Below are 25859 nucleotides of genomic sequence, written 5' to 3' on the forward strand. Positions count from 1 at the left end.
AATTTGCATCTGACAAATTGCGTTTCTTTTTCTGACTTACCATTACAGTGTAGACCTAGCCTGAGAGCCCCAGTCAGATTTAACCTGCCCTTGCCCACTGCTCAAAGACAGCACTAAGTAAAGCTTCATGAGGAGTCTTTTGTTTTGTAAAGTGATCACTAACAGTGAACTCACTAGTTGTTAGTATTTCTGCCCAGCCTGGTTCAGCAAGTCAGTACTTAAGGCCAAGTCTACACTGGCAAGCACTATATCTCCTGCGGTGTCCACACTGGCAAGGCGCTTATTGCATGCAAACTCCACAGTTGCTGCGTTGTAGGTAAACCACACCAAAGAGAAGTGTAGAGCTTGCTGCTCTCTGGATACAGTGCTGGGGGGAGCCAATGTGGACACTTTAATTGTCTGTTGCATTTTGACAGGCCTCCAGAAATGGCCCATAATCCCCCAAGTCCCGTTTGCTCTGTTTTGAACTTGGCTGGCTGTCCTACATGCATGAGCATATCCTCTTACAGAGCTTCCTTTGGACAGCCTGCAGGCTGTGCTGATTTGCTCTGGGACACACAGCAAGCAAGTTAGGTGGAATGTTTCTGCTGTTGAACAGAGGCTGGTATGTGTGTATGAGAGAGATTGCAAATCTGGCAAAGGTCGAGGGACCTCTGGACTGCATTTAGGCCAGAAACTGGTTTGGAGCACATTCCTCCAGCTTCCTGGATGCTATCAAACTGGAGCTGCCATTCCATGATCTATGTAGGATTTAATAAAGATATTAACTGGTTAACGCACTACAAAGGCAATTTCCCCCACCTTTGATATTCACATTTTCACATCAAATGCTATGAATGGGACACATCCAATCTGATTTAACTAGCTTCTTTAACACTGGTCCTACAATTGACAGGTAACCGCTTTTGCTATTATATATACCCTGGATACTGTAATTTTCACTCCAACTCATCTGAAGAAGTGGGTTTTAGACATGTAAGCTCATGACCTAATATAGTTGTAAGTCTCTAAGGTGCCACAGAACTGCTCATTGTTTTTAAAGTTACAGACTAATATAGGTACTCCTCTGAGACTTTTTCCCCAGAGAGGGTAGGCTTGGAACAAAATGGTAACAAAGATATCAACATTACAGGGTGGTTTCTTGAGCATTTAATAGTCCCCATAAATTTTGAGTGACTTTCACCCGCCATGGGGGGTTCTCCACGCATTCATTCCCACCAGAATGAGCGCAGTGATGGCCTCCCGGTGTACAACTGCTTTCCTGCACACAAGGTCAGCAGAGTGTCTTGATCCCATGGAAGAAAGCACCCGGCTCACCTTTGGGGTAGATCTGTAAGACTCTACCTGCTTTCCCTGCTCAGTGATTTGAGCACATCACACTCCATTTGAAACATGTGACCCGCCACAATAAAAAAAATCCCCGGCCTCTACAGAGAGGAAGTGCAACCGACGAGAGGAACTGAAAGAGCTTGCAGGAGCCAGTCGCTCATTTCCCCTGTGATCCTACCACCCAATGCGTCTTGGCTCCCCTCAAAGCAAAGGGGAGAGAGAGCTGTGAGCAATGGATGACTTGGGTAAGTGAACCCCCTTCCAAGGGAAGAGCAAGGAGAGGGACACTTGGGTTAAACCCGCAAACTTGGGTTAGACCTTTGATGCTGCCACCGCAGCAGCCAGGCTTTGGGGGGCATGGGTATTTCTATTTTTCATTTTCTCTTCACTTCCTTGCTCTTCCCCCACATTGCAAATTTAGAAGACAAAATAGAAGTGGCCACGGCTCTAATGCCCCGTTGCAGCTTGACCCCTCTCTTCCCAGTTAAAGCAAAGCCTGGAGGCTCAGGCATGGACTCGGTGGGTGCTCTGAGATTCACACACCCATGAAAAAAGAATGGAGGGTGCGTAGCACCTGCCAGTCAGAGCCTAAGTGGGGAATGTGATGAGTTCTGTGCAGCTGATCTTGTCTGCCCTTGGGACAGGGAGCTTGTTTATAAACAGAGGCAGGGTGATTAAGCTAACAAAAGGCTACATTAAATTTAACACATTAGATGATCCCAAAAGCATTCCTAGGTGAAGAGATAGGAAATAAGGGTAGGAATAAATGGCTCATTTGCAGAATGGAGAGAAGTAAATAGAGCTGTCCCTGGAGCTGCTTGTGCCGGTCTGGGATTAGGGCTGTTCAGCATATTCAGAAATGGTCTGCAAAAAGGGGTAAACAGTGCGGTGGCAAAGTTTGCAAATATACAGAACTACCCACGAAAGCTTCAGAGGGGGAGCCGAGTTAGTCTGTAACAGGAAAAACTTAAAAAACAACAAATAGCCTGGTAGCACTTTCATCTGACGGGTCATCTGAAGAAGTGGGTTGTGCTCATGAAAGCTCATGATCCCATCTACATGTTTTGTTTGTCTTTAAAGTGCTACCAGACCATTTGTTGTTTTTTAAGTTTTACTCAAGACAGGTAAGCCCGAAATAGACAACAAAGAGTTACAAACAGGACCATATTTAGGATTTATGGGGCCCTACGCAGTACCACTAAACTGGTGCCCCTATGCCGAACGGCAGACCAAGGGAGGGGAATAGCAATTTTTAGAGATGTCATTTTATAAACGTCAGCAAATTTTAAACTAAAGCCCTGTAGACTAACACGATAAATTCAGAAACTGATGGTCTATACCTGACGTTGGCAAAGGCCTGTTAGGGTATATCTAGACTATATGCCTCTGGCGACAGAGGCATGTAGATTAGGCTACCCGGCATAGGAAAATGAAGCGGCGATTTAAATAATCGCTGCTTCATTTAAATTTAAATGGCTGCCGCGCTGAGCCAATCAGTTGTTTGCTGGCTCAGCGCGGTAGTCTGGACGCTCCGCAGTCGACATCAAAGGCATTTGTCGACCTCCCAGGTGAACCTCATCTCAGGAGGCATAACAGGGCGGTCGACAAATGCCTTTGATGTCGACCATGGAGCGTCCAGACTACCGCGCTGAGCTGACAAACAGCTGATTGGCTCAGGATGTCAGCCATTTAAATTTAAATGAAGTGGTGATTATTTAAATCACTGCTTCATTTTCCTATGCCGGGTAGTCTAATCTACATGCTTTTGTCGCCAGTGTCTTCAAATGGGGACGTTAGTGAAGACAGTTTGTAGCTGATTGAAATGATTTTAATTTACTGACCTTCGTGATACTGTCATTATGAGGTTCATAACAATGAAAACATTTAAAAGGTACAAAGGTAGACACAGTCAATAATGGGAATATAAAAGAAGTGTCTAAATATGCTGAAAATAGCCTCCCCACAAAACTCAGAATCCCTCCAGCCACACACACCTCTTCAAAAGCACTGGCCCACAAAAACAGAAGTTAGCAGCTGTGCCTGGAGGGTGGTTAGAATGAGGTTGTGTGCTACCCAAGTGGCCTCGGAGGGGAAGGCGGATTGCACCAGCTCAGACCTAAGAGTTGCTCCTTTGTCTGAGAAAACACAGTGTAAACAAGGCTTATTGCAGATGGAGATGTGATAACGCAGTGAGGCTGGGGGATGACTGAGAAGGAAATGCCTGATAACGATGTGAACAAGAATCAGAGGGGTAGCCATGTTAGTCTGAATCTGCAAGAACAATGAGAAGTCCTGTGGCACCTTATAGACTCTGGCTTCGTCTAGACTGGCATGATTTTCCGCAAATGCTTTTAACGGAAGTTTTCCATTAAAAGCATTTGTGGAAAAGAGCGTCTAGACTGGCACGGACAGTTTTCTGCAAAAAAGCCCTGATCACCATTTTCGCGATAGGAGCTTTTTTGCGCAAAACAAATCTGAGCTGTCTACACTGGCCCTTTTGCGCAAAAGAACTTTTGCCCGAACGGGAGCAGCATAGTATTTCCGCAAGAAGCACTGATTTCTTACATGAGATCGTCAGTGTTCTTGCGGAAATTCAAGCTGCCAGTGTAGACAGTTGGCAAGTTTTTCCGCAAAAGCATCTGCTTTTGCAGAAAAACTTGCCAGTCTAGACACAGCCTAACAGATTTGTTGGAGAGTAAGCTTTCGTGGGCAAAGACCCACTTCATCAGACCCACTTTCTTTGTCCATGAAAGCTTATGCTCCAAGGTGCCACAGGACTTCTTGATGTGAACAAGAGGTTGTGATAGATCGATGTGTATGGTTGTTAACCTCAATAAGGGATGGAGATCACACAGCGATGGAAAGAGAAAGGGGGGATGATACAGTAGTTCTGTTTGGCAGGGTTTCTGTTCCCCTGACTAGTAATGGAAGGACAAAGGGCACGGTGAGTGACATTAAAAAGGTGGCAAATTCAGAATGGTTAAAAAGGAAATCTTTTCCCACACAGACTGTGGAACTCCTTGCCACTGGATGTCAGTGAAATTAAAAAACTCAGCAAGAGTAAAAAAGGCCAAGAAGCCTGATTTTGAGAGGAAGAAGGTGGCAGGGGGGATGGACTCCATGGGGAAGGAATGATGTCATCAGGCTGACTGGCAAGGGAACAAGTAGGGGTGTCAGAGAAGAGAAGGTTGCTGTACTGGGGACAGATGATGAGTCCCAGCAGTGGGAAGGAAAGGTAAGGCCCAACTGCAGGAACAGAAGGAGGCAAAGCTAGTGAGATCTGGAATGTATAGAGTGATGTTCAGTTTCCAGGCCTCATCAAAGGGCAAACCTTTGGCGCCTCAGATACATGTAATTTGCTGGTCCGACACATTATCAATAAACTACAGCCTATACTGGAACAGGACACTAAACTCCAAGAGGCTCTGGGAGACAGACCCATAGTCTCCTGTAGACAACCACCGAAACTCAAGATGATTCTTACCAACAACCACAGGACATACCACACTAATACCAACCCTGGTACCTTCCCTTGCAACAAACCCCGTTGCCAGCTTTGTCCACATATTCACTCTGCTGATACCATTATTGGACCTAACCAAGTGAGTTATAAGATCAAGAACACATATTCCTGCTCATCCAGAAATATAATTTATGCCATCATGTGCTGAAAGCGTCCGTCTGCTATGTACAGGCAGTCCCCGGGTTACGTACAAGATAGGGACTGTAGGTTTGTTCTTAAGTTGAATTTGTATGTAAGTCGGAACTGGTACATATTGTAGGGGAAACTCTAGCCAAACATTTCTCCAGAGCTCAGTTTTATTCTCCCACACCTCACTTCCCTCAGTCCTTTATTCTCAAGCTGAGGTGTCTGCTGACAAAAGCCGCTCCGCGTCTCCCTGGTCAGCTGAGGGGGGGGGGCGCTAGCTTCGCGTCTCCCTGATCTGCTGGGGGGAAGCAGCTAGTGTGGGGTTGCCTCACCCCGTTTGTAAGTAGGGATCCGATGTAAGTCGGATCCATGTAACCCGGGGACTGCCTGTACATTGGACAAACGTCTCAGACACTTCGCCAAAGGATCAATGCCCACAAAACAGATATTAGACAGGATCACAAAGAAAAAACAGTTTCTTACCATTTCAACCAGAAAGGACATTGTCTCAACAACTTGATTACCTGCATCCTGCTTCAAAGACCCACACTTGAAAGAGAATCCTCTGAACTGACATTCATGCTTAAATTCGACACTTTATGCCTAAATTTAAACAAAGACATTAATTATCTTACCCATTACAAAGATAGCTTCCCCCAATTATCACCTCTAATATCATTAGCTCACAGACATTTACCTTCCCGGCCCATCTCCCTTCTGTTCTGAAATTTGATTTGTCCTTTTCATATGTGTTCGCTTTTTTAAAAAAATTGTATCCTTTGGTATATATGGTTGTGACAATTTTCTTCCTCTATTTGATCTGAGGAAGTGGGTCTGGTCCACGAAAGCTCATCATCTAATAAACCATCTTGTTAGTCTTTAAAGTGCTACATAGTCCTGGTTTTTTTTACTGTCAGTCTGGTGAGAGCAGAGCTTGGGGGGGTGTCAGCCCCTCCCCACTGGGAGAGAGATGTGCGGGTGGAGGGCCAACTAGTATGTGAATTGCCTCCCAGGAGAAGGCCGGTGCGGGGGCAGTGGGAGGAAGGTGTGGAGGGCGCAGGGGTTTATATATGTTTTAATTGTCTCTAGTTGATTTTCTTGTTCAGATGCTTTGCTGGCAGAGCTGGAAAAAAGCTCTCAGGGCCCCAAAGAGGAGTACTGCCTGCTGGCACACAACTACAGTGAGCAGAGACCAGCCGCCGCAGCACCCAAGACGGGTGCTCTCCCGAAGGAGCAACCAGTCACCCCAGGGACCCGTAAGGTATTCCTCCCAGTGCCACCAAACAAGGGACCCGCCAGAAATCCATCCTCTACAACAGAGAGGCTGAGACCCCACAGAACTCAGCACATGAAAGCTGTCCCATGCAGACCCTCACATCTGTGCCCTTGCTCTTTGTGTTTCCAGGTACTGCCTGTGTTAAGCACTCAGCCCCCACAAGCAGATCACAAAAATGTCTACAGGTAAGAATGGTCCCGGGAAGGGAAAGCTAATTTATCGATCCTTCCCGTACACTCGTCGGCTGCTCCTCACGGCTTCCTTCTCCCCCGGGATGCTTAATGAAAAATTAATCTACCCTGATCCCCGGCCGGGCTCAGACAGTGTTGGGTGGAGGTGACACTGCCCCATTCTAGCCCTTCTCTGGTGGCCTGGTCAGTTTCTGCAGGATCTCAGCCTGAGTGATAAAGAAGCTTCCAACCCTTTGGTTGTTCCCATTTCAATCTGGACACGTCCTAATTCTGGGCTGAGTCTGCAAGCAGGCAGGTGGAACACCGAATAAAGCCCCATCCCAAGGCACAGAAAGGCCGAATTGTGGCAGATGCACCCGTGTGGAGGAGGGGCTTGGGGACACAGCAGTGAGCAGGAGTTACCAATGGAACTGCCATTATACAAACCGGCTTACCACCCCATCCCTACCCACCTGCGGGAGGTGGAGCGAATCCACAACCCCTGCTTATAACCAATGGACGGGTAGTAGTGACCACAAAGCAGCAAAACTGCACCAAGCTACTAGGTGGTGCCTGTGTGCCCAAGCCTTCTCAGCTGTCTGCCAACGTACCCTCCATCCATGTGTGGAACATTTTATATATGCACTGAGGCACGTGTGAATGTGCACCACCAGGCGAAACACAAAACCTAACTCTGGGTGCTTCTATATGTTTTGTTAGTCTATAAAGTGCTACCAGACCCTTTGTTGTTTTTTTCACTAATCACTGGAATCTCTGCTGAGCGGTTGCACAAGTGCACAACTTGCAGGAAACGCTGCGTCCCTATACTGCCCGGTGTGCACTGTGGCACGGTGCGGTGGGAAGGAGGTGCACATATGGGTCAATTATTTATTTGTGTTAGGGTAGCAGAGAATTTGATCAGGATTGCCCCATAAGAACATATGAACAGCCACAGTGGCCAATGCCAGGTGCCCCAGAGGGAGTGAATTGAACAGGTGATGATCAAGCGACCTCTCTCCTGCCATCCATCTCCACCCTCTGACAAACAGGCTAGGGACACCGCTCCTTACCCATCCTGACTAATAGCCATCAATGGACTTAATCTCCATGAATTTATGTAGCTCTTTTAAAACCTGTTATAGTCCTAGCCTTGTCAACGTCCTCTGGCAAGGAGTTCCACAGGTTGACTGTGTGCTGTGTGAAGAAAAACTTCATTTTATTTGTTTTAAACCTGCTGCCCATAAATTTTATTTGGTGGCCCCTAGTTCTTATATTATGGGAATGAGTAAATAACTTTTCCTTATTCAATTGTGCTAACAGTGGTACACATGGCAAAACCGCCTCTAGCCTGAAGGCCTTACAGTTTTTCATTAAAATAGTTGACTTAGGAGTGATTTAAATGTCATTGCTGAGCATTGTACAAGAAATATCCAGCTACTAGAGGTCTGTGGTGTGAGGGGGACTTGAGAAAGGGGATGGTGGTTGGGGAGGCTGTAGGCCAGGCTGGGCATGGGGGTGGTATATGGGTGGGGAGCACGGCTTGTCTATGGGGTGTGTGCTTGGTATGCGGGTATGGCTTAAGGCAGGGGTTGCACCTGGGTGTGTGGGTGGGGCATCACGGAGGGAGTGATAGTTGGGTGTGTGGGCGTGGCTTGACGGAGCAGGTGATATCTGGACGTGTGGGCGTGGCTTAAGGAGGTTGGACCTGGGTGTGTAGGCGGGGCATCACAGGGGGAGTGATATCTGGACGCGTGGGTGTGGCTTAGGGGGGGTTGGACCTGGGTGTGTAGGCGGGGCATCACAGGGGGAGTGATATCTGGACGCGTGGGCGTGGCTTAGGGGGGGTTGGACCTGGGTGTGTAGGCGGGGCATCACAGGGGGAGTGATATCTGGACGCGTGGGCGTGGCTTAAGGGGGTTGGACCTGGGTGTGTAGGCGGGGCATCACAGGGGGAGTGATATCTGGATGCGTGGGCGTGGCTTGGGGGGGGTTGGACCTGGGTGTGTAGGCGTGGCTTGGCAAGGGGGATGGCACATGGGTAGAATACCCCCTCCCTAGTTACCAGTTCTTTCCCTCTCCTTCCTCCTCTACTAGTGGCTGGTTGTACACCTCGCCCTCCAAATATCCAGATCCGTCCCCACTCCTCCCTTCCTGCCACTAGCTCAGTGACCATTGCTCACTGCCTGGCTATTGAGGGAAACCCTCCCTGAACGCTATAGCTCCCTCCCCAGACACATCCCCACCTGCCATGCCCTCCACTCACCGGTCCCTGACTGTATTTAGTGCCTGTCTACATGGGGACACTCAGGCAAGTTAATCCAAATGACCTTGTAAATGGGTGAGTTAAACTGCATGAAACCCCCATGTGGACGCTCTCATTTGGAATTGCAGAGCCCTTAATTCCGTTTATCTTAACTCACTTCCTGAGCGGACGCACCCAGCACCAGCTCTGTGGGCCTGGCGATCGCTGATGGTGGGGAGATGTGTTTGTTTCCTTTCTTTAGGGGTGTCCCTTGCCCCCCGCTTGGCTTCCATGCCCACTGGGGTGGGCTCCGTGCTTCCAGAGAAGCCCTTGGTTTCCTGGGCTCTGGTGGTGGCAGGGAGGGCCTGGCTGCTGGGAGCCGGGCAAAGGGGGTTTGAAGTCGTGACCTGCTCTGCTGTTCAGCGCGGGTGTCTCTCTTCCCCCTGCAGCGAGCTTCCAGTGGCGCAGCTGTCCCTTCCTTCGCCGCCTCCTCCCACGGCTGCCCAGCAGCTGGATGACCTCTTAACCCATTTGGGCCAGATGCAGTCCAAGGTGAGTCCTGGCCACGTGAGCCCAGAAGACCCAGGGGCAGCACTTTGCAAAGCCTCAGTTGAGATGCAGGCCCTGGGCCAGATTAGCCTTTTGGGGGTCCCACGCTGCTGGGCTGTAGCCCCTACCTCCTGCCCCAACGGTGCTCTGCTCTGAGGCTCTGCCCCTCAGCTCTGCCCTGAGACCACGTCCTCAGTCAGCCTCTTCCCCAAGGCCCCACCCACTGCTCGTACAGGGTAGAGGGGACAGAGCGGGGTGAGTGGTGGGCAGGGCCTTGGGGAGAGAGGCTGAGCAGGGATGAGGCCTCGGGGTGGCACACAAGGAGAATGGGGGAGCAGGGCCATGGTCTGGGTGCCAGGGCCCCTCCTGAGCGTGGGCCTGGCCCTGTCCTGCCCCCCCTTTCAGCCGGCAATGGCAAAGCCTGCTGTTCCTCTCCTGCCGAAGGGGCCCCCCAGCAGTAGAAACAACTCCCTGGGCGAGGGACAGAGGGGGCAGCTGCCGGCACAGTCGCGGTGCGAACATGACACCAAACGTAGTCACCGCCCTGTCTCTTCCTTTGTGGCAGATCTCAGCAGCGGTTGCCACCAAGGAACTGGAACCTGCCAAGGGACCGTCGGCAGTGGGGCCGACCTCCAGCAGCACCCTTGACAGCTTGCTGGGGGACCTGACGCAAGAGCTGCAGGACTTCGGCCTTGCCGCCGTACCCAAGGGCAACTGTGCTTCCTGCCACAAACTCATTGTTGGGAAGGTGAGAGGGGAAGGGGCGGACCCCGGGGCTGCCTCTGAGGCTATCTGCGTGTCCCTCCATCCCGCCATCCCGCGGGGATAGCTCCTTCCACTCTGGATTGCTCAGAGCTACCTCCATTTCCCCCAGTCCCTCCTTTCCCCCCAAATTTCTATTTACAGTGGAGTCTCCTGCGGTCTCATCCACCATCTCTAGGACCATGCAGGGATGGGTGGAATCACAGAAATCTCCTTGGGACTGTTCCCTGGTATGCCACTGACACCTGTCTTCCTGCTGTCTGGGACTCCCCACCACCCTGTTCCTCTCGGCCAGATCCTCTGGTCTCCCCCAGACAAGACACAGAATTGGGGTTATCACCCCCCACCAGAGCAACACAGATACTGAACCACTTAAGCTCCGGAAGGGGTCAGCATGCAGGAAACTACCCCCCAAAAGGGTCCAAAACCCCAAACAAATCTACCTTACCATGTGTAAAAGTTTTACCCAGTGAAAACTCATCAGATCCACTCACTTTATCAATGAAAGAGAGAGATGCACAGTGGTTGTTCCCCCAGGTAACAATTATTTACACTGGGCTTGATAATGAACACATGTGTTTTTATTCAGTATAAAAAGTAGGACTGAAGTAGTTGCAAGTGAAAACAGACAGATCAAAGTAAGATACTACATTGAACTGAACAAAAAATGCTTAGCTAGTTCTAATCCACTAAGAAACTTGATTCAAGCAAATTCTTACCTTAAACAGCTGTTCTTATCTCAGGCAAAAGCTTCAATCAGAGTTGATCTTTACTGGTGCTTGGGTTGAACTGTTCTTCAGCTATCCTCTTGGGGTGGGCGAGGAGGTTTCAAAGGCCAGTTGAAGACAAAGGACTGATGATGACCCATTGCTTAAATAGACTTTCCCCCAGGGTGGGGATCCTTTGTTTGGCTTCCCCCATCCACCTGGAAAAATACCAGGTTCAAGATGGATTCCAGGTGGCATGATCACATGACTTTCCCTTTGGGCTTATAGGACGAGTTCAACTATTCAGAGGTTGTTAATTAGATCAGTGTTTCTCAATTTTTTTAAATAAAGTACCCCTTTTTCAAAAAAAAAAAATTGTAAGTACCCCTTTTAAAAAAAATAAAATTAGAAGTCCCCCTAGTTCCTACAGTTTTCAGACACACACAATTTTTTTCTTCCGTTGCAAGACATTTGTTTAAACAACTTAATCGTAGCCAGGCAAGCGATGAAATTCTGGGGTGTAAAAAGTACAAAAATAATAAAACGCTGTAAAACTTACAACAAAAATTCAGTTTTCTCCAAATTTCAGTTGTGTTGAAGTACCCCGCGGACTTCTCTCAAGTACCCCTAAGGATACTCGTACCACTGGTTGAGATCACCGAGCATTATGTGTCCGGGCCTCAGTGGTGTCTCTCTTTAGCACATTTAGAATTATAAACAGATCCACACTTCATATTTCTAGCTTATCATAGAATGATACATGCACAGAAATAGGCCACACAGGCCCTGCAGCTTGTAACTGTAAAATGGAGATGTTACGTGAGGTATTTTGTCTAAAGCATCTTTCAGTTATGCATATTCATACCCGTAAGACAGTTTTCATAAAGCATGAGTGGGCCCATGACCCATGCGAAGGTCCCTCTCATGCTTCCCCACACGGCTGGGCCCCCCTTGTACCGCTGGGCTCAGTGGCAGAGATTCTCCGGGCACAGACTTGCTGGGTTTTGTCCCGTCTCTAGATGATCACCGCTCTGGGGAAGACGTGGCATCCCGAGCACTTCACCTGCGCCCAGTGTGGACAGGAGATGGGCACCAGCCCTTTCTTCGAGCGCGGCGGCCTGGCGTACTGCCAGGAGGATTACCACTGCCTCTTCTCCCCCCGCTGTGCCTACTGCGCAGCGCCCGTCCTGGAGGTAAAAGGCGCTGGCCTGGCCCCCCCCCCCCCGGTTCCAACGCCTTCCAGGGGCGACTCCGACCCCTCTCCCTAGCGCACGCCCCAGTCACCTCATTCTCTCTCTGCAGAAAGTCCTGACGGCCATGGACAAGACGTGGCACCCGGAGCACTTCTTCTGTGCGCACTGCGGGAAGGTGTTCGGCGATGATGGTGCGTCTCTCCCACCCCTCCCCGCCACATGTGGAAAGTTGGGATTCTACAGGGATCTAGCCCCGTCTATTGGCCCACAGCCCTGTGCTCATCCAGCTCTGGACTCCCTGCCAAAGCTTTGCCTACACTCTCCATTCCCAGCCCCCTGTTATCCCGGCCCTCAGTCCCTCCCCCCACACTGTGCCCCTCAATCCTGGCCGCAGACGCCTGCTATCCCAGCCCTGCTCCCCCCAGCCCTGTCAGCTCCCTATAAACCCCCCCAGTCTCCCGCCTCCTGCTGTTCCAACCCTGGGCCGCCAGACGTGAGCTGTGATTCTGGGAGGTGCACGGACCAGGGGCAGGTCTGGAAGGGAGCTGGGCTGCCGTGGGAAGTGATACCAATAGATTCCCTTCCTCTGAGGCCCTGTGAGCCGCAGGTTTATGGGGCCAGAGCTCTGGCCATTAGCCCCAGTGTGTGACCGGGCTGACCTTTCCCACCGGTGTCACCCAGACAATGTTTAATTGTGCCGCAGTGGCACAGTGGAGCCTCCAAGAACCACGGTGACCCTGCTCAGAGTCTGGTCAGGGGCATGAAATCCCCACCCCAGCAGTAATTGTCCCTCCAAGCATTTTGCCTTCCGTTCTCCCATCTCCCTCCCTGTGCAGCGTGAGGTGTGTTAATTGCTTGCTCCCTGGGCCTCTGGTGGCAGCAGCTCGTTAATTTCCCCAGGGGGCCGCCGCAAAAACACTCCGGCCCTGCCATGGGATGGGTTTGCTAGGCCGTATTCCCGCCAGTCCTGCTCCCTAATTGGCACCAGAGAGAGAGCTGGTGCCGAGGGCCTGGCTCGTTCCCATGCTGCTAATTACAGCAGTGTTGTGGAAAGTTGAACTGATGAGTTTGGGCCCCGGCTCCTCCTGGGGCTGGTTCTTGCTTTGTCCCCTCCTGCGTCCTGCCTTTGTTCTCAGGGGCCTCTCTGCCCGCCCCAACTTAGTGCTAAGTTGGAGGAGTTTGGCTGCTTGTTGAGCGAAGCAGGGACTGTGCTCAGCTTTGTACGATGCCTAGTACAATGGGACTGGCTGTGGTCTTGATTCGAGGCCTCCTCCATGGTCTCAGTGCTGCTCCTGACATGGTGACCTCGCCTTGTCCCAGCTCTGTCCCTGCAGGGGCAGCCAGTTCTGCTTGCACTTGTCCCTCACAGCATGCCCCTGCCTGGAGAGCGTCTAGCTCAGCTCTGGGCTGGTGGCTTGACTCTGAATGCCTGCTCCTCGGGTACCTGGTCTCTCCAAGCAATCCTCTTGCTGCCTTTACTCTGGTTTCTTGTTATGGTAACACCCAGAGAGGCTCTAGCTGAGATCACAGCCTCATTGCTCTGGGCACAGCACAGTCACCCAGTGAACAGCCAGGGCCATCCCTAGGAAGGCGTGAGACCCAGGGCAACCCAGGTGTGGGGTCCCTGCTCCTGCCCCACCTCTTCCTGCCCTACCCACTGGCAACCCCATTGCACCCCTTCCCCAAGAGACACAATCTGCGGGATCACTGGGGGGCCGGGATGGGCAGCACCAGGGGTCATGCCCCCTACACTCAACACGGCAGCGGGAGCCGTGGGAAGCGGAATGATGCAGCTGCGTGCTCCATTCTGCCATCATCTCCCAGCTGGGTCACTCTGCCTCACCACAGCAGTGGGAAGTGGAGCATCCTGCCTGGCCCCAGCCCACTCTGCACCCCGAGTTGTGGTTCCCCCCAGGTAGTCCCCGAGGCCACCCTGGGTATGTCTAGACTGCATCCCTCTGTCGACAGAGGGATGAGATTAGGCAGGTTGACAGTGCAAATGAGGCAGGGATTTAAATATCCCGTGCCTAATTTGCATAAAATGGCTGCCGCGTTTTGCGGACTCAGCACTTGGTTGGCAAAAAGTGGCAGTCTAGAGGGGGATCTGTCGAGAAAGAAAGCCTTTTCTGACAGATCCCTTATGCCTCCTGCAAGGAGGTTTACAGGATCTGTTGAAAAAGGTTTTATTTCTTGTCAGATTCCCCTCTAGACTGCCGCTTTTTGCTGAGTCGGCAAAATGTGGCAGCCATTTTATGCAAATTAGGCACGGGATATTTAAATCCCTGCCTTATTTGCAATGTCGATCTGCCTAATCTGCATCCCTCTGCCGACAGAGGGCTGCAGTCTAGACATACCTCTTGGGCCCTGTGGCTGGCGGCTAACATCAATATGGGGGACCCATCCATCGGACAGTTGGGCAGTTTCTGTGGGCCCCCTCTCCCCAAAGTGCAGAGCCTGGGGTGGCTTCCCCAAAGTGTCCTATGGATGGGACAGCTCTGGAGACAGCCCGGACCCCCAAGAGCTTCTCAGCTAAGCAGGCAAGACAAAGGTTGGGAGACTGGAAGGCTCTTTACCTTCATTTTATAGGAGGGGAACTCGGGGCTGTGGAGAATTGGCTTGTCCAGGTCACACAGGGAGTCTGTGACAGATCTGGGCTCCGCACTCACATGTGAGGGCCCGGTGCAGAGCCACAGCTACAAACCCAGCCTTTTTCTGTGAGGCGGGGCAATTCCCGGGGCGTTCTCAGCAGCGACTGAGAAGTCAGAAAGCAACATCCCTTGGGCTCAGGTTTTTAAAAGGTATTTCAGGCATTGCTGTGTGTAGTGTTGCAATGCCGGATTGATTTAGGACCCTAAAAGGGATTTAGGTACTTTCTGGGACTTAGGCTCCTAAATCTGTTAGGCATCTCAGCCCTGAGGACAGCAATGTCTAAAGGCCTGTAGAAATCTGGGCCCTAGGGACTAGTGAGAATCTCTCCCTGTAAGGCCTGAGTTTGGCCACAGCGGGAGCAATACGGAACGAGAAGACAAGCAGCAGGAATGTGGCTGTGAGAAATTCACTTCTTAAAGGGGAGTATCCGTGTGCTGTGTTTACTGCCCAGTGTAACTCGGGTACCTTCTCCAGCTGCCTGCGGGAGGTCCTCTTCTGTGTCCTCCCATTGGATTCATGGAGGTCTCTCTGCCTCCTTGCCTCCCCAGGTTTCCATGAGAAGAACGGGAAGCCATACTGCCAGAAGGACTTCCTGGCCATGTTCTCTCCGAGATGTAAAGCCTGCGAGCGGCCCGTGATGGAGAACTACCTGTCTGCGCTCCAGGGTGTCTGGCACCCCGAGTGTTTTGTGTGCGGGGTGAGTGCGTGGAGTCCCACCCCCGGGGCTCGAGGGAGCCTGGGCTTTCACCTACAGGAAGGTGATGCAGGGCGTGGGCAGGTGAGGGCCAGGAGATGCTCTGTATGATGGAGTAAGAGGCTCCGCAGTAGCTGAGTGTGAGCCCAGCTCATGGCCAAAGGCTAGAGGGTGAGGGCAGTGGTCCCATCTGGGGCTTGGATGGGTAGGGGCCGAGGCACCATAGACAGGTTGCCATGGTGCTCAGTTAGGGATGAGGTCTCAATGCTCCTTTCTCCTCCTTCAGGACTGTTGCAGCTCCTTCACCACCGGCTCCTTCTTCGAGCTAGACGGCCACCCCTACTGCGAGCTTCACTACCACCAGCGCCGGGGCTCGGTGTGCCACGGCTGTGGGAAGCCCATCGCCGGGCGCTGCATCAGCGCTATGGGACACCGGTTCCACCCCGAGCACTTCATCTGCGCCTTCTGCCTCGGCCAGCTGCATAAGGGCACCTTCCGGGAGCAGGGCGACAAAGCCTACTGCCACGCCTGCCACAGCAAGCTCTTCGTGTGACTCCCCGGCGGGCGGCGTCCCCACACCAGCTCCGCGGGGCAACCTCCTCTGGGGCTGAGCTATTGAGAGAGGGACCAGGGGCCTGTCGCCACAGAGCAGCCCCTTCCAATGGGCTAGAACCGCTGATGGTTTAAATCAATAGAGCTCCACTGATGTCCTCGCTGGGTTATACCAGCAGAAGGTCTCCCCAGTGACAGCCACTGTGGTCTCCTTCCCCTTAGACCCTGCCCCTTAGACATATCTGCCTGGCTCTTCTGCTTCTTCAGGCTGTTCTCTGCTTCTCTCCCCTACACTGCATGGCGTAGCCTGCTCCTCTGGTCTCCCCTCCGAGCTATACACATCATCTGTGGAACTGGGTACAGCGGCTGCTGCCCAGAAATAAACATCTTGGTCTCCTCTGTGGTTGGTCCTGCGTGTGAGTGTGGACAGAGGGGCGTTAGTTTGAGGGGAAGGGACTGATTCTGAGACTTCCAAAGCTGCATCCCTGGGTTTCACCTCAGAAGGGAATGATAAGGACTAAAGGATAACTGCTGTGGGTCTAGAGGTGGGCTACAACCTTTCAATTCTGGAGAAGCAGGTTAACAGGGTTTCCCAACCTATGGGTCGGGACCCAAATATGGGTCACCATTATATTTCAAGAGGGTCGCCAGATGTCTCCTAAGATGACTCTTGAGGAGCCATTCACACATTTTTTGAATTGCCCTGGGTCACCAAGTCTTCCTGAATTGTCAAAATGGGTCCCCATCTGGAAAAGTGCTGCACCTCGCAATCTTACAAGACCACCCCAGTGCTTTACAGAATGGTGTTAGAATATGCTCCATACAGGGGGAGCAGGGCCAGCTCTAGGTTTTTTGCCGCCCCAAGCAAAAAAATGTTTGGCTGTCCCCCCCTTTTTTTCCTCTGAGGAGGTTGCGTGCACAAATGCAGTTTGTGCAGCTTGCTAGGGGTGTGCACACAAATGCAGCTTGTGCAGCTTCCTGGGGGAGAGGGGTGTGCTTCGGGTGGAGTCCAAACCCCAGGGCATTTTTATCTCCTAGGAGAGCGCCAGGGACTCCCCAAGAGAGGACAATAGGAGGGCAGGTTCATTCACAGCAAGTCAGTTAAAGACTTCACTCTGCAAAGGTATTTTATTATTAGAAGCCTTATATTCAGACTTCAACCCCAACACATAGCTATTCAACTCTTGGTGGACAAGAATCAGCCTCACTATACAATCAGACAGTTCAAAGGAATTAAGAAAACTTTTGTTTCAACTCCCCAGTTCAACTGTCCAGAACAAGACAGGAACCAGACAACAAAACCCCACTAGCCTAGGACCTATTCCATGAGCTCAGCCCTGTGCTTTCTTCTTCAGGGACTGACCAAACAGCCTCTGAGGCAGGGTGGCTTGATTTAAATAGCTTTGATTTAAATCTCTAATTTTAATCATGATTTAAACTGTGAAGCAGAAAACCTTGGTTTAAATGAGCAATTAATCATTTAAATTATACTTTTAAAATATTTTCCTAAAGGATGGTTGAGTCTTATTAATTAGCAACCTTTAAAACATGTTGATTTACAACTAAATATAACCTTTTTGCCAAATTTGGTGCTTCTATTTACTAACCGGGAGAATACACCCAGTACAGCTACAAACTAAATAAATGCCCAAATAAATGTGTAATTTACATGTAATCAGATTCTTATTTTTAACATTTTTATTCTATTACAAATGGTGTATAATAGGAACACTTAGGAGACAGGTTTTACCCCATTTATTATTTGCTAAGTGGTGGCTACTTTTTTAAAAACATATGATTTGCACCTACTTCTGTCTGGATGGAATTTCATTTTAAAACAAAACCAGCTTTTAATTTTTGTTTGAAATAAAACTACCTTAAATGTGAAGGACACATAACAAAAAAGTATCCAACACATTTTGCATCTAAAATTCATTTATTAAGCAAAGGAACTACCCTTAGTGAATTTAACAGATAGAATCTAGTCATCATGTTCTTCAAGATGTTAGAACGTTCTCATAACCAGTTTTTTACTGAGAGAAGAGGAAAACAAGTTTTTCTGCTTCATCAACTCTCGGTTTTGCAACTTTGAATGAACTAATCATTGAATTGAACTAGCTGAATAAACCACAGTGATAAAAACATTCACTCTTCACCGGCAGAAGAAACTACTGCTGATGTAAATACTGGTTCTGGGTGCTACACAGCAACTTATACTAGTGAACTGGTAGAATTTCTTGAAAAGTTGACAGGATGCATGTTCTATTTAATTTTTAAAATTACTTCATAAGTTATTTCAATAGGTTATGATAAATTTAGGCCATAAAAATGTTAATTTAATTTTAAAGGTATATTATTTAAAACGAAGCCTATTTAAATGGGATCACAATTCCAATTTTAATAAAGCTCTCCTGCCCCAGACAGGAAGGGACTTGGGGACATGGGCACTGGGAACACCAGAGTTCCCCTTCCTCAGCCAAAGGGGGAGAGAGAATCACCTGAGTCCCAGGCAGGGATGAGGTGGTCAGGACACAGCACAAGGGGTCTGGGTTCATGGTGGGGCAGGGGGAGAAGGGTTCAGGGCCCCGAGAGTGGGGTGAGGGGGGGGAAGTTTAGAGGGCCAGACAGGAGATGGGGATCCAGCTGGGCTGCAGGGAGGCAGGGTGGGGCGGGGGGAGAACTAGAGATGGGGTCCCAGCAGCATTGCAGTGGGCCATGAGGTTTGGGGAGGTGTTGCTGGGCAGAGGCCAAGCCAGGGGAGGGACAGCCAGGCAAGGGGGGTTCACACACAGGGAAGTTGTGGGGGAAAGAACACAGTCAGGAGCTGGCTGGCCAAGGGGGTACACAGGCGGAGGGGGGGAGCCATGGGTGGGAGGCGGGAGAGGGAGAGTTGTGGGGGGGTGCATGGGAGGGAGGGTGGCCAGTGGGGGGGGGGCACACAGATGGGTAGGAGGAGGCCGCACTCACTCGAAGGCGAAGAAGAGGCCGCCGGGCTCAGCAGCAGTCGCAGCAGCAGCCTCCCTGTGCTGCCCTCCAGGAAGTGCCCCAGCAGTGGCTGGGCCTCGGGGCTGCTCACGAAGAGCTCCCGGGGCCAGGCACAGGCTCTGAGCAGTCGGGCATGGGGCTCCCAGCTCGGGGCTGCCTCCACGGGTCTCCCCGCCTGCCCCTCCTCGGGCCGGAATGCCGCCCCTGGCAAGGTGCGGCCCCAAGCACCTGCCTGTTTTGCTGGTGCCTAGAGCCGGCCCTGAGGGGGAGGCAGAGGCATGACTTGCATGTGAGCTTTCTTGGATGTTAAAACATCCACTTACCAAAATAAAACCACCGAGCGGAGTCTGACAGCTTCTTCCCTCATAAACTGGAGAGGTTAATGCTTGACTCCAGCAGCAGCTGAGCGCCTCACCCTGCTCCCAGTGTAGCCACAAGCGTCTCATGAGATGTGTAGTTGAGGTGTCTCCTGCTCCAGTCCTCCTCTATAATCTGGGCTCTGGATTGGACTACATCTCCCATTCCCTCTTGGGGAGCAGCAGCAGCAATGTCTTAGCAGTTGAGTGGCCAGGGTGCATCATGGGAGATGAAGTCCATCTGGGGAGCCCAATCCGTAGAGCAGTGGTGTTTAAATTTAGGGTTGTGACCCAGGGCTGGGTTGTGGAATGTCGGGCGCTGGGTCTCGTTGCTGCAGGGGGATCAGGTGATCAGCAGGGGTGCTAAGGCAGCTCCCTGCCTGTCCTGACGCTGCTGCACCCCAGAAGAGGCCGGCAACAACCCCAGATCCTAGATGGAGGAGGTGGGGAGAGCGCATAGGGCTCCATGCACTGCCCCTCCCCTGAGCACTAGCTCTGCACCCCCAAATGGCTGGGAACCTGCCACTGGCTGCTTCTGGGGTGCAGCGCTGTCTGTGGTACCAGGAGACACAAGAAGTTGCCTTTGCACCCCCGCTGCACCACTGACCGGGAGCCACACAAGGTAAACCCCTCCTGCCCCAGCCTTGACTTCCTCCCCCCCAAGCCAGAGCTTCCTCCTACACCTCAAAGCTCTCACCCTCAGCCTCACCCCAGAACCCACGCTCTAGTCACATTACGTTGGGTTGCAGCATCAACGATTTTCTTCAACTGGGTCATGAGAAAAAAAAGTTTGGAAACCACTGAGTTGGGTGGTGTGAGGCACCCAAACTGAACTCCCATGAGGCACTGCGGCGGCTTTTCAGAATCCCAATTATGTGGGGGGATCTTGAGTTTTTTGGACCAGAACATTCTGAGGAAAGTGGACCCGTTGGGAGGAAGAACGTCTGGTTGAAAACCCATTGGTTTGGCCCACTCTTGACTGTGGATGGAAATTTTCCACCTGGTGTGGCTGCCCTGGTTCTCAGAGTTCTGTGTCCCTGTGTCTGACATGGCGCTCACTGGTTAGCAGCCATCACACAGATCTCTCTGCTGCTCGCATAAACAGGAAATGCCTTGGTGGGTGTTTTGCTGGCTGGTGCTTGCTGTGGCAAGCCACAGGGGTCTGCCTCCTCCTTGTTGTTAGCCACTTTGCATGCCTGTGAACGGCCTGGAGCCAGCTGCTCTCCTGTTTGCGGTCAGTTATGACTAATCCCTCTCGGCTGGCGGTACTGCAGCAGAATGCAGTCAACAGCTGTGGGAGCAGACTGCAGCTGAAGTCACTGAGCAGGGTTCTCTGCTCCCCATGCCCCTGGCATCAGACCCTCCCAGGGGAGTTAGGCACCTAAATGCCTCTGAGTATCTAAGCCTCATCTTAGGGGGCTGCCATTCTGCTCTGGTGGCATCTCACCCCCAGCATCAGTGGTGCATCAACCCAGATCTAGGCTCGCCCCGTTGAAAGGAGAACACCCGTCCGCAGGTCTGACACCCCTGAGCACAGGATGGAAATGACCACTCTCTGGTCAGGGACAGGCCACAGGCTGATCTTGTAGCTTCTCAGCCCCAGTGAGACTCGGTGAGCGCAGCCCTTGCTGCTCAGCCTGCAGCAGAGCCTCCCGTGGGGGACAGGTTGGTGCTGTGAGGGAGGGGAACAGTCCCATCACAACAGAATCGGATGCCCACGCATAACGGGGTGAAGCGGCTGGGCTGGATTGCCGAAGGGGGGCTATATTTTGGCTTCGTGTTAACCCATGTGGTACTACAAAAGCTCATTTTGTCACGGGTTTGGTGTCTTCTAAGGCTAGAGCAACCAACAGTTGGAAGGGTGTCTGCCCCCATCTTTATCAGTCTGCCCTGAATTTGGCACTCTCAGCTGTGACTCACACCAGACACCAGTCCACAGTTGGTGTCACTACAGGTGATAGATCCCCAAAACAGTGGTTCTTGATTATCTGACACGTGAGTCAACTCCCTGGCTGTTTTAGTGCAACAAACAGCTGCAAAATGTCCATATTTCATGTGTGTATTACACCATGCGTCTCGATTGGACATGCAACATCTCTTGGAACAGCGACAAGGAGTCCTGTAGCACCTTCTAGACTAACAGATGTATTGGAGCATAAGCTTTCGTGAGCAAAGACCCACTTCATCAGATGCATGTAGTGGAAATATCCAGAGGCAGGTATAAATATGCAGGCAAGAATCTGGCTAGAGATAACGAGGTAAATTCAATCAGGGAGGATGAGGCCCACTTCTAGCAGCTGATCTGGAGGTGTGAACACCAAGAGAGGAGAAACTGCTTTTGTAATAGGCTAGCCATTCAGTCTTTGTTTAATCCTGAGCTGATGGTGTCAAATTTGCAGATGAACTGCAGCTCAGCAGTTTCTCTCTGAAGTCTGGTCCTGAAGTTTTTTTGCTGCAGGATGGCTACCTTGAAATCTGCTATTGTGTGTCCCGGGAGATTATATATCGTTGCACAGCGCGGCAGTCAAGACGCGGATCGGTCGACAGGGGAAGCCTTTGTTGACCGCTCCCTTATAACTCATGAAACGAGGTTTACAGGAGCAGTCAACAAAGGCTTCCCCTATCGACTGATTTGCGTCTTGACTCGCGCGCTGTGCTGACGATCAGCTGATCCGGCACAGCGCGGCGGCCATTTTTATTTTAATGAAGCCGGGGATATTTAAATCCCGGTTTCATTGCCTATGCCGGGTAGTCTAATTTACATGCCTCTGGCAACAGAGGCATGTAGCCTAAACATACCCACAGAGTCCTTCGCTCTCATCTCCCAACCCAACATATACGTACATGGGGGGTTGTAGTTACTACTTTTACTGTTTGCAAAGTGTGTTATTTTTGGGTCTTGACTGTCACCATCCTGAACCTCCTACTACACCCAACCGCTTGCCCCTGACGTGAGCCCCCCTGCACCCAAACTCCTTCCCAGAGCTTGCACCCAGAGGCCCTTCCTGGACGATCTCCCACCCTGGGCTAAGCTCAGAGCCCCTCCCACACTCCAAACTCCTTGGCTTAAGACCAGACCCTGCACCTCAACCCCCTACCCCAGCCTGGTGAAAGTGAGTGAGGATGGGGAGGAAGGGGGATAGAGTGAGCAGGGGCGGAGCCTCAGAGAAGGGGTGGAGCAGGGGTGGTCCCTCAGGGAAGGGGCAGGAAGGAAGTGGAGCAAGGGTATTTGGGTTTGAGGTAGATCTTACATTGCACTTAAATTGAAAAAGTGAACTTGTGCTTAAAAAGGTTGGAGACCCCTTCTCTAAGGTATAAAGTATGCCTGCACCAAACATAGCCACCCTTTCTTAGTCATCTCTGAGCCTCTCTTCAGTGAAGTTACAGGATTTAAAGATGGACTTTGCTTGCTTGCTCATAGCATAAATTCGAGACCAGACCTGAACACAGGATCAGTTTCCTTGTGAAGCTGGGTAGCCATGTGAAATCGCACAAATATTGTTTCTACTTCTTCCATTCTGAAGTTTTGTCAAAGCTGAAGTTCCCTGGGGCCTTGGAACGGGTCCCGGTGACCGTTGTTGCTTTGCTCTTTCTGTTTCAATCCTTTTCTTCTGTTTCTTCAGTTTACTCCTGACACCATGTCATGTTCCTGTTCCAGGACGCAGGGGCACATGACCATTTTGTGGGGCCCAGGGCAGCACAGTTTTGCGGGGCCTCCCTTTGCCACGGCGCATGCGCGGTGCTTCTTGAAGTGCAGGGCCCGGGGCGGCCGCCCCGCTCACCCTGCCCTATATCCGTCCCTGCCAGGACAGACTGGCTCCAGAGTTTGCTCATACACGGCGGATGTGTTCGTCATCAGATTCTTTAAAGCTCTGCCATGGATGCTCTGCCTTTAGTGCACTGCTACTGGCTCAACATTGTAGTACAGTTTAGCCCTCCATTGCGGGTTATGTCAGCTCAGGTTGCAATCACACCCCGTGATTGCTGTCTAGACATACGGGGCATGTCTACACTATGGAGTAGATCGAGCCTCCAGAGGTCGATCTCCTAGTGTTCGATTTAGTGGGTCTAGGGTAGGCCCCCAAATTGAATGCTGAGGGCAGCCATCCGGTACTCCTCATGGCGCAAGGAGCAAGGGAAGCCAACGGGAGCATGTGATCTCCCACAGTGTAGTCGCCACGGCGGCTCAGCTTAAGGTAAGCCAAATCCAGCTACGCATTTTGCATAGCTGGATGGCATACCTTAAGCCGACCTGCCTGGTCTAGTATAGTCCAGGCCATGCTGTGTGTGTGTTTGTGTGTGTGTGTGTGTGTGTCTGTGCGCCTGTGCACAAATGCATATGCCACCTGGCACAATAGGGCTCTTTCTATCCTCATAAAACCAATCACTCCTCCCCATTCCCACATGATTGGGGAAACCGCAGTGATTTCCTTTGTCTCTTTATTTTGGGGGTGATGATGGGGCTGTCACCCACCTCCATCTGGTTAGGTTTGATGCTGCTCCAGCTGCTGTACGGAGCCAAGCGTTGGGGAGCTAAACAGGTCAGAGCCGGGGCTGGTGTAAATCAGCATAGTTCCTCCAAAGAGCAGCACTCACTTACATCAGGGATGGACCTGGCCCCATTGACCCTTTAGTTCCAGTGGCCCTACACTGCATAGACACCAGCGAGGGATCTGGCCCATTGGCTCGAATTTGTAAGCGCATCCAATTCTTTCTTGCTACGTTGGGAAAACCCAACAAGAGCACCTTTATACCAGGGACACCGACAGCCATGCTAGGCCCCTGGGCTCAGGGGCGGGGGAGCAATTCCATGTCCCTGGAAAGGGCAGTGCCTCAGGTGGAAGGGATGGGATCGGGCAGCGAGCTCGCTACACCCCCCAGCCCTCAGCACCGCTCAGAGCATGACGCCTCCCAGCCCCTAGAGCTGCCCGGAGTGATCGCCCGGCGCTGCAGTGGTGAGTTACAGGGTCCGGGGCTCAGGGTGATGCTGCTGCTGCAGTAGCCACAACAGCATTTCTCCCGGCGGCCTCTCGCTGTGGAGACAGCGCCAAGCTCGGCTTAAGGTACATTGACTCCAGCGACGTTAGTTACATGAGCTGTAGTTGTGTACCTTAAGGCAACCTTTCCCCGTAGTATAGACCTGGCCTAAGGGAGTTCTCACCCAGTGATTAGTTCTAGTAACACTTGGCCAGTCCTAAAAGTGGGGACCCACTTTTCATAGAATCCTAGAACATTAGAACTGGAAGGGACCTCGGGAGGTCATCGAATCTAGTCCCCTGCCCTCGGCAGGACCAAACACTGTCTAGATCATCCCTGATAAATGTCTATCCAACCTGCTCTTCATTATCTCCAGTGATGAAGATTCCACAACCTCCCTAGGCAATTTATTCCAGTGTTTCACCACCCTGACAGGCAGGAAGTTTTTCCTAATGTCCAACCTAAACCTCCCTTGCTACAGTTTAAGTCCTCCAGAATCATAATACACAGATTTTGGGGAATCGCTGCCACCATCAAGTGCTTTTTATCTCTAAAAATCAGGGGTGAACATTTGAAATCACACTCAGGGATACCCCAAGCTCTTTTGCCCCAAAAGCGCTTGAAAAAAGAAAAGAGAAACACAAGCTGTCGTCTCTGGTAGCTGACCTCCCAGTTAGAGGCCTGCAGATACCCACAGCCAGACCTTCCAGGACACAAGAATCAAATCATCTGCATCAAAGAAGGGATTTTTATTACAAAACAAAAGATAAACTCGATAAAGCAGACTTGGTTGCTAGATGCTACAGAGCAACTAAGAAAAACAAATTTCAACACAGAGAAAATCTCTGGGACCAGTACTAGATGGTAATTGGGGAGAGGAGGCAGAAACTCACACAGAGCAGTTCAAACCAAACCACAAAATAAAGAAAAATTACCCTGAACACGACTGAATTCCCTTTTACTTACTTCTCATTTTCTCTTTGTTCAGTCCATTCCCATGCCCTGAATTCCTTGGAGGCATGATAGTCTTGCCTAGGTTTAAATCATTCTGTGTGTCTCAACTTCTGGTTTCTCTCTCCCACACAAAGAAAACAGGAAGGGAACCTATATCCAATTCAAATTTCAAGCCTCTCTCTCAATTGGCGCCCTGGCCAACACCTTTGTAGCTACCTGAGCTTATCCCTTAGTTACCAGGTGCTGGTCATCACTCCTGTTCATGACAGCCTCCCTTGCTGCAAATTAAGCCCATTGCTTCTTGTCCTGTTGTGACTCACCCCTGCTGGCAGAGAGTCCAGTCTGGGAAGGGATCATCACTGGGTCTCTTGTGGAATCCTCGAACTCTTGGGTCTGTCTTTGTAGCTCTCCTGCCTGCATCTCCAGCTGTCTCCAGTGGTGTCCCCTGCTCTCATGTTGATTGGCCCAGCTCTCAGACCTCCCCTCTTCAGGTGCGAGTGTAACCCATGTGCTCACAAGATCCATTGGCGGGGTGTGTGTGTGTAAAAGTGAGTTGTGTCTGGGTCATTTTTTTCTTTTTCTAATGAGTTGCCAACTGCGGTGTATCTGAGCGCTTCCCAGACATTAACAATGTAGTCTCCTGAAGGGCTTGTGCAGCAGGGAAACCTTATCCCCATTTGACAGATGGCAAACCGAGGCACAGGGAAATGAAGTGCCTTACCCAGCGAGTCTTCAGCATTACTGGAATGCAAGCCCAGTCTTTGAAGTACCAGAGCAGTAATCACAAGTTCATCTTTCATCCCCCTTCGGGTCAT

At 51.1% G+C, this 25859-nt stretch overlaps 1 protein-coding gene across 1 annotated transcript; it reads left to right on the plus strand.

The window, feature by feature from the left end:
- Positions 1–1440: 1440 nt before the first annotated feature.
- On the plus strand, positions 1441–17600 carry LPXN (leupaxin). The gene is made up of 9 exons (XM_075929070.2): positions 1441–1574; positions 6085–6239; positions 6384–6439; positions 9116–9218; positions 9781–9963; positions 11704–11877; positions 11987–12068; positions 15075–15223; positions 15507–17600. Exons 1-9 carry the CDS (start codon positions 1562–1564, stop codon positions 15771–15773), a joined length of 1182 nt encoding a protein of 393 aa, XP_075785185.2. The 5' UTR covers positions 1441–1561; the 3' UTR covers positions 15774–17600.
- Positions 17601–25859: the final 8259 nt, after the last annotated feature.

The sequence above is a fragment of the Pelodiscus sinensis genome, chromosome 5 (assembly GCF_052426305.1).
Source record: "Pelodiscus sinensis isolate ZL-2025 chromosome 5, ASM5242630v1, whole genome shotgun sequence".
Lineage (NCBI taxonomy): Eukaryota > Metazoa > Chordata > Testudines > Trionychidae > Pelodiscus > Pelodiscus sinensis.

Excerpts from the sequence above, each read along its gene's own strand:
- LPXN (XM_075929070.2), top strand. Across the intron at positions 11,878-11,986 it reads GCGCAGCGCCCGTCCTGGAG|AAAGTCCTGACGGCCATGGA; the intron begins GTAAAAGGCGCT and ends CTCTCTCTGCAG. Across the intron at positions 15,224-15,506 it reads CCGAGTGTTTTGTGTGCGGG|GACTGTTGCAGCTCCTTCAC; the intron begins GTGAGTGCGTGG and ends CTCCTCCTTCAG.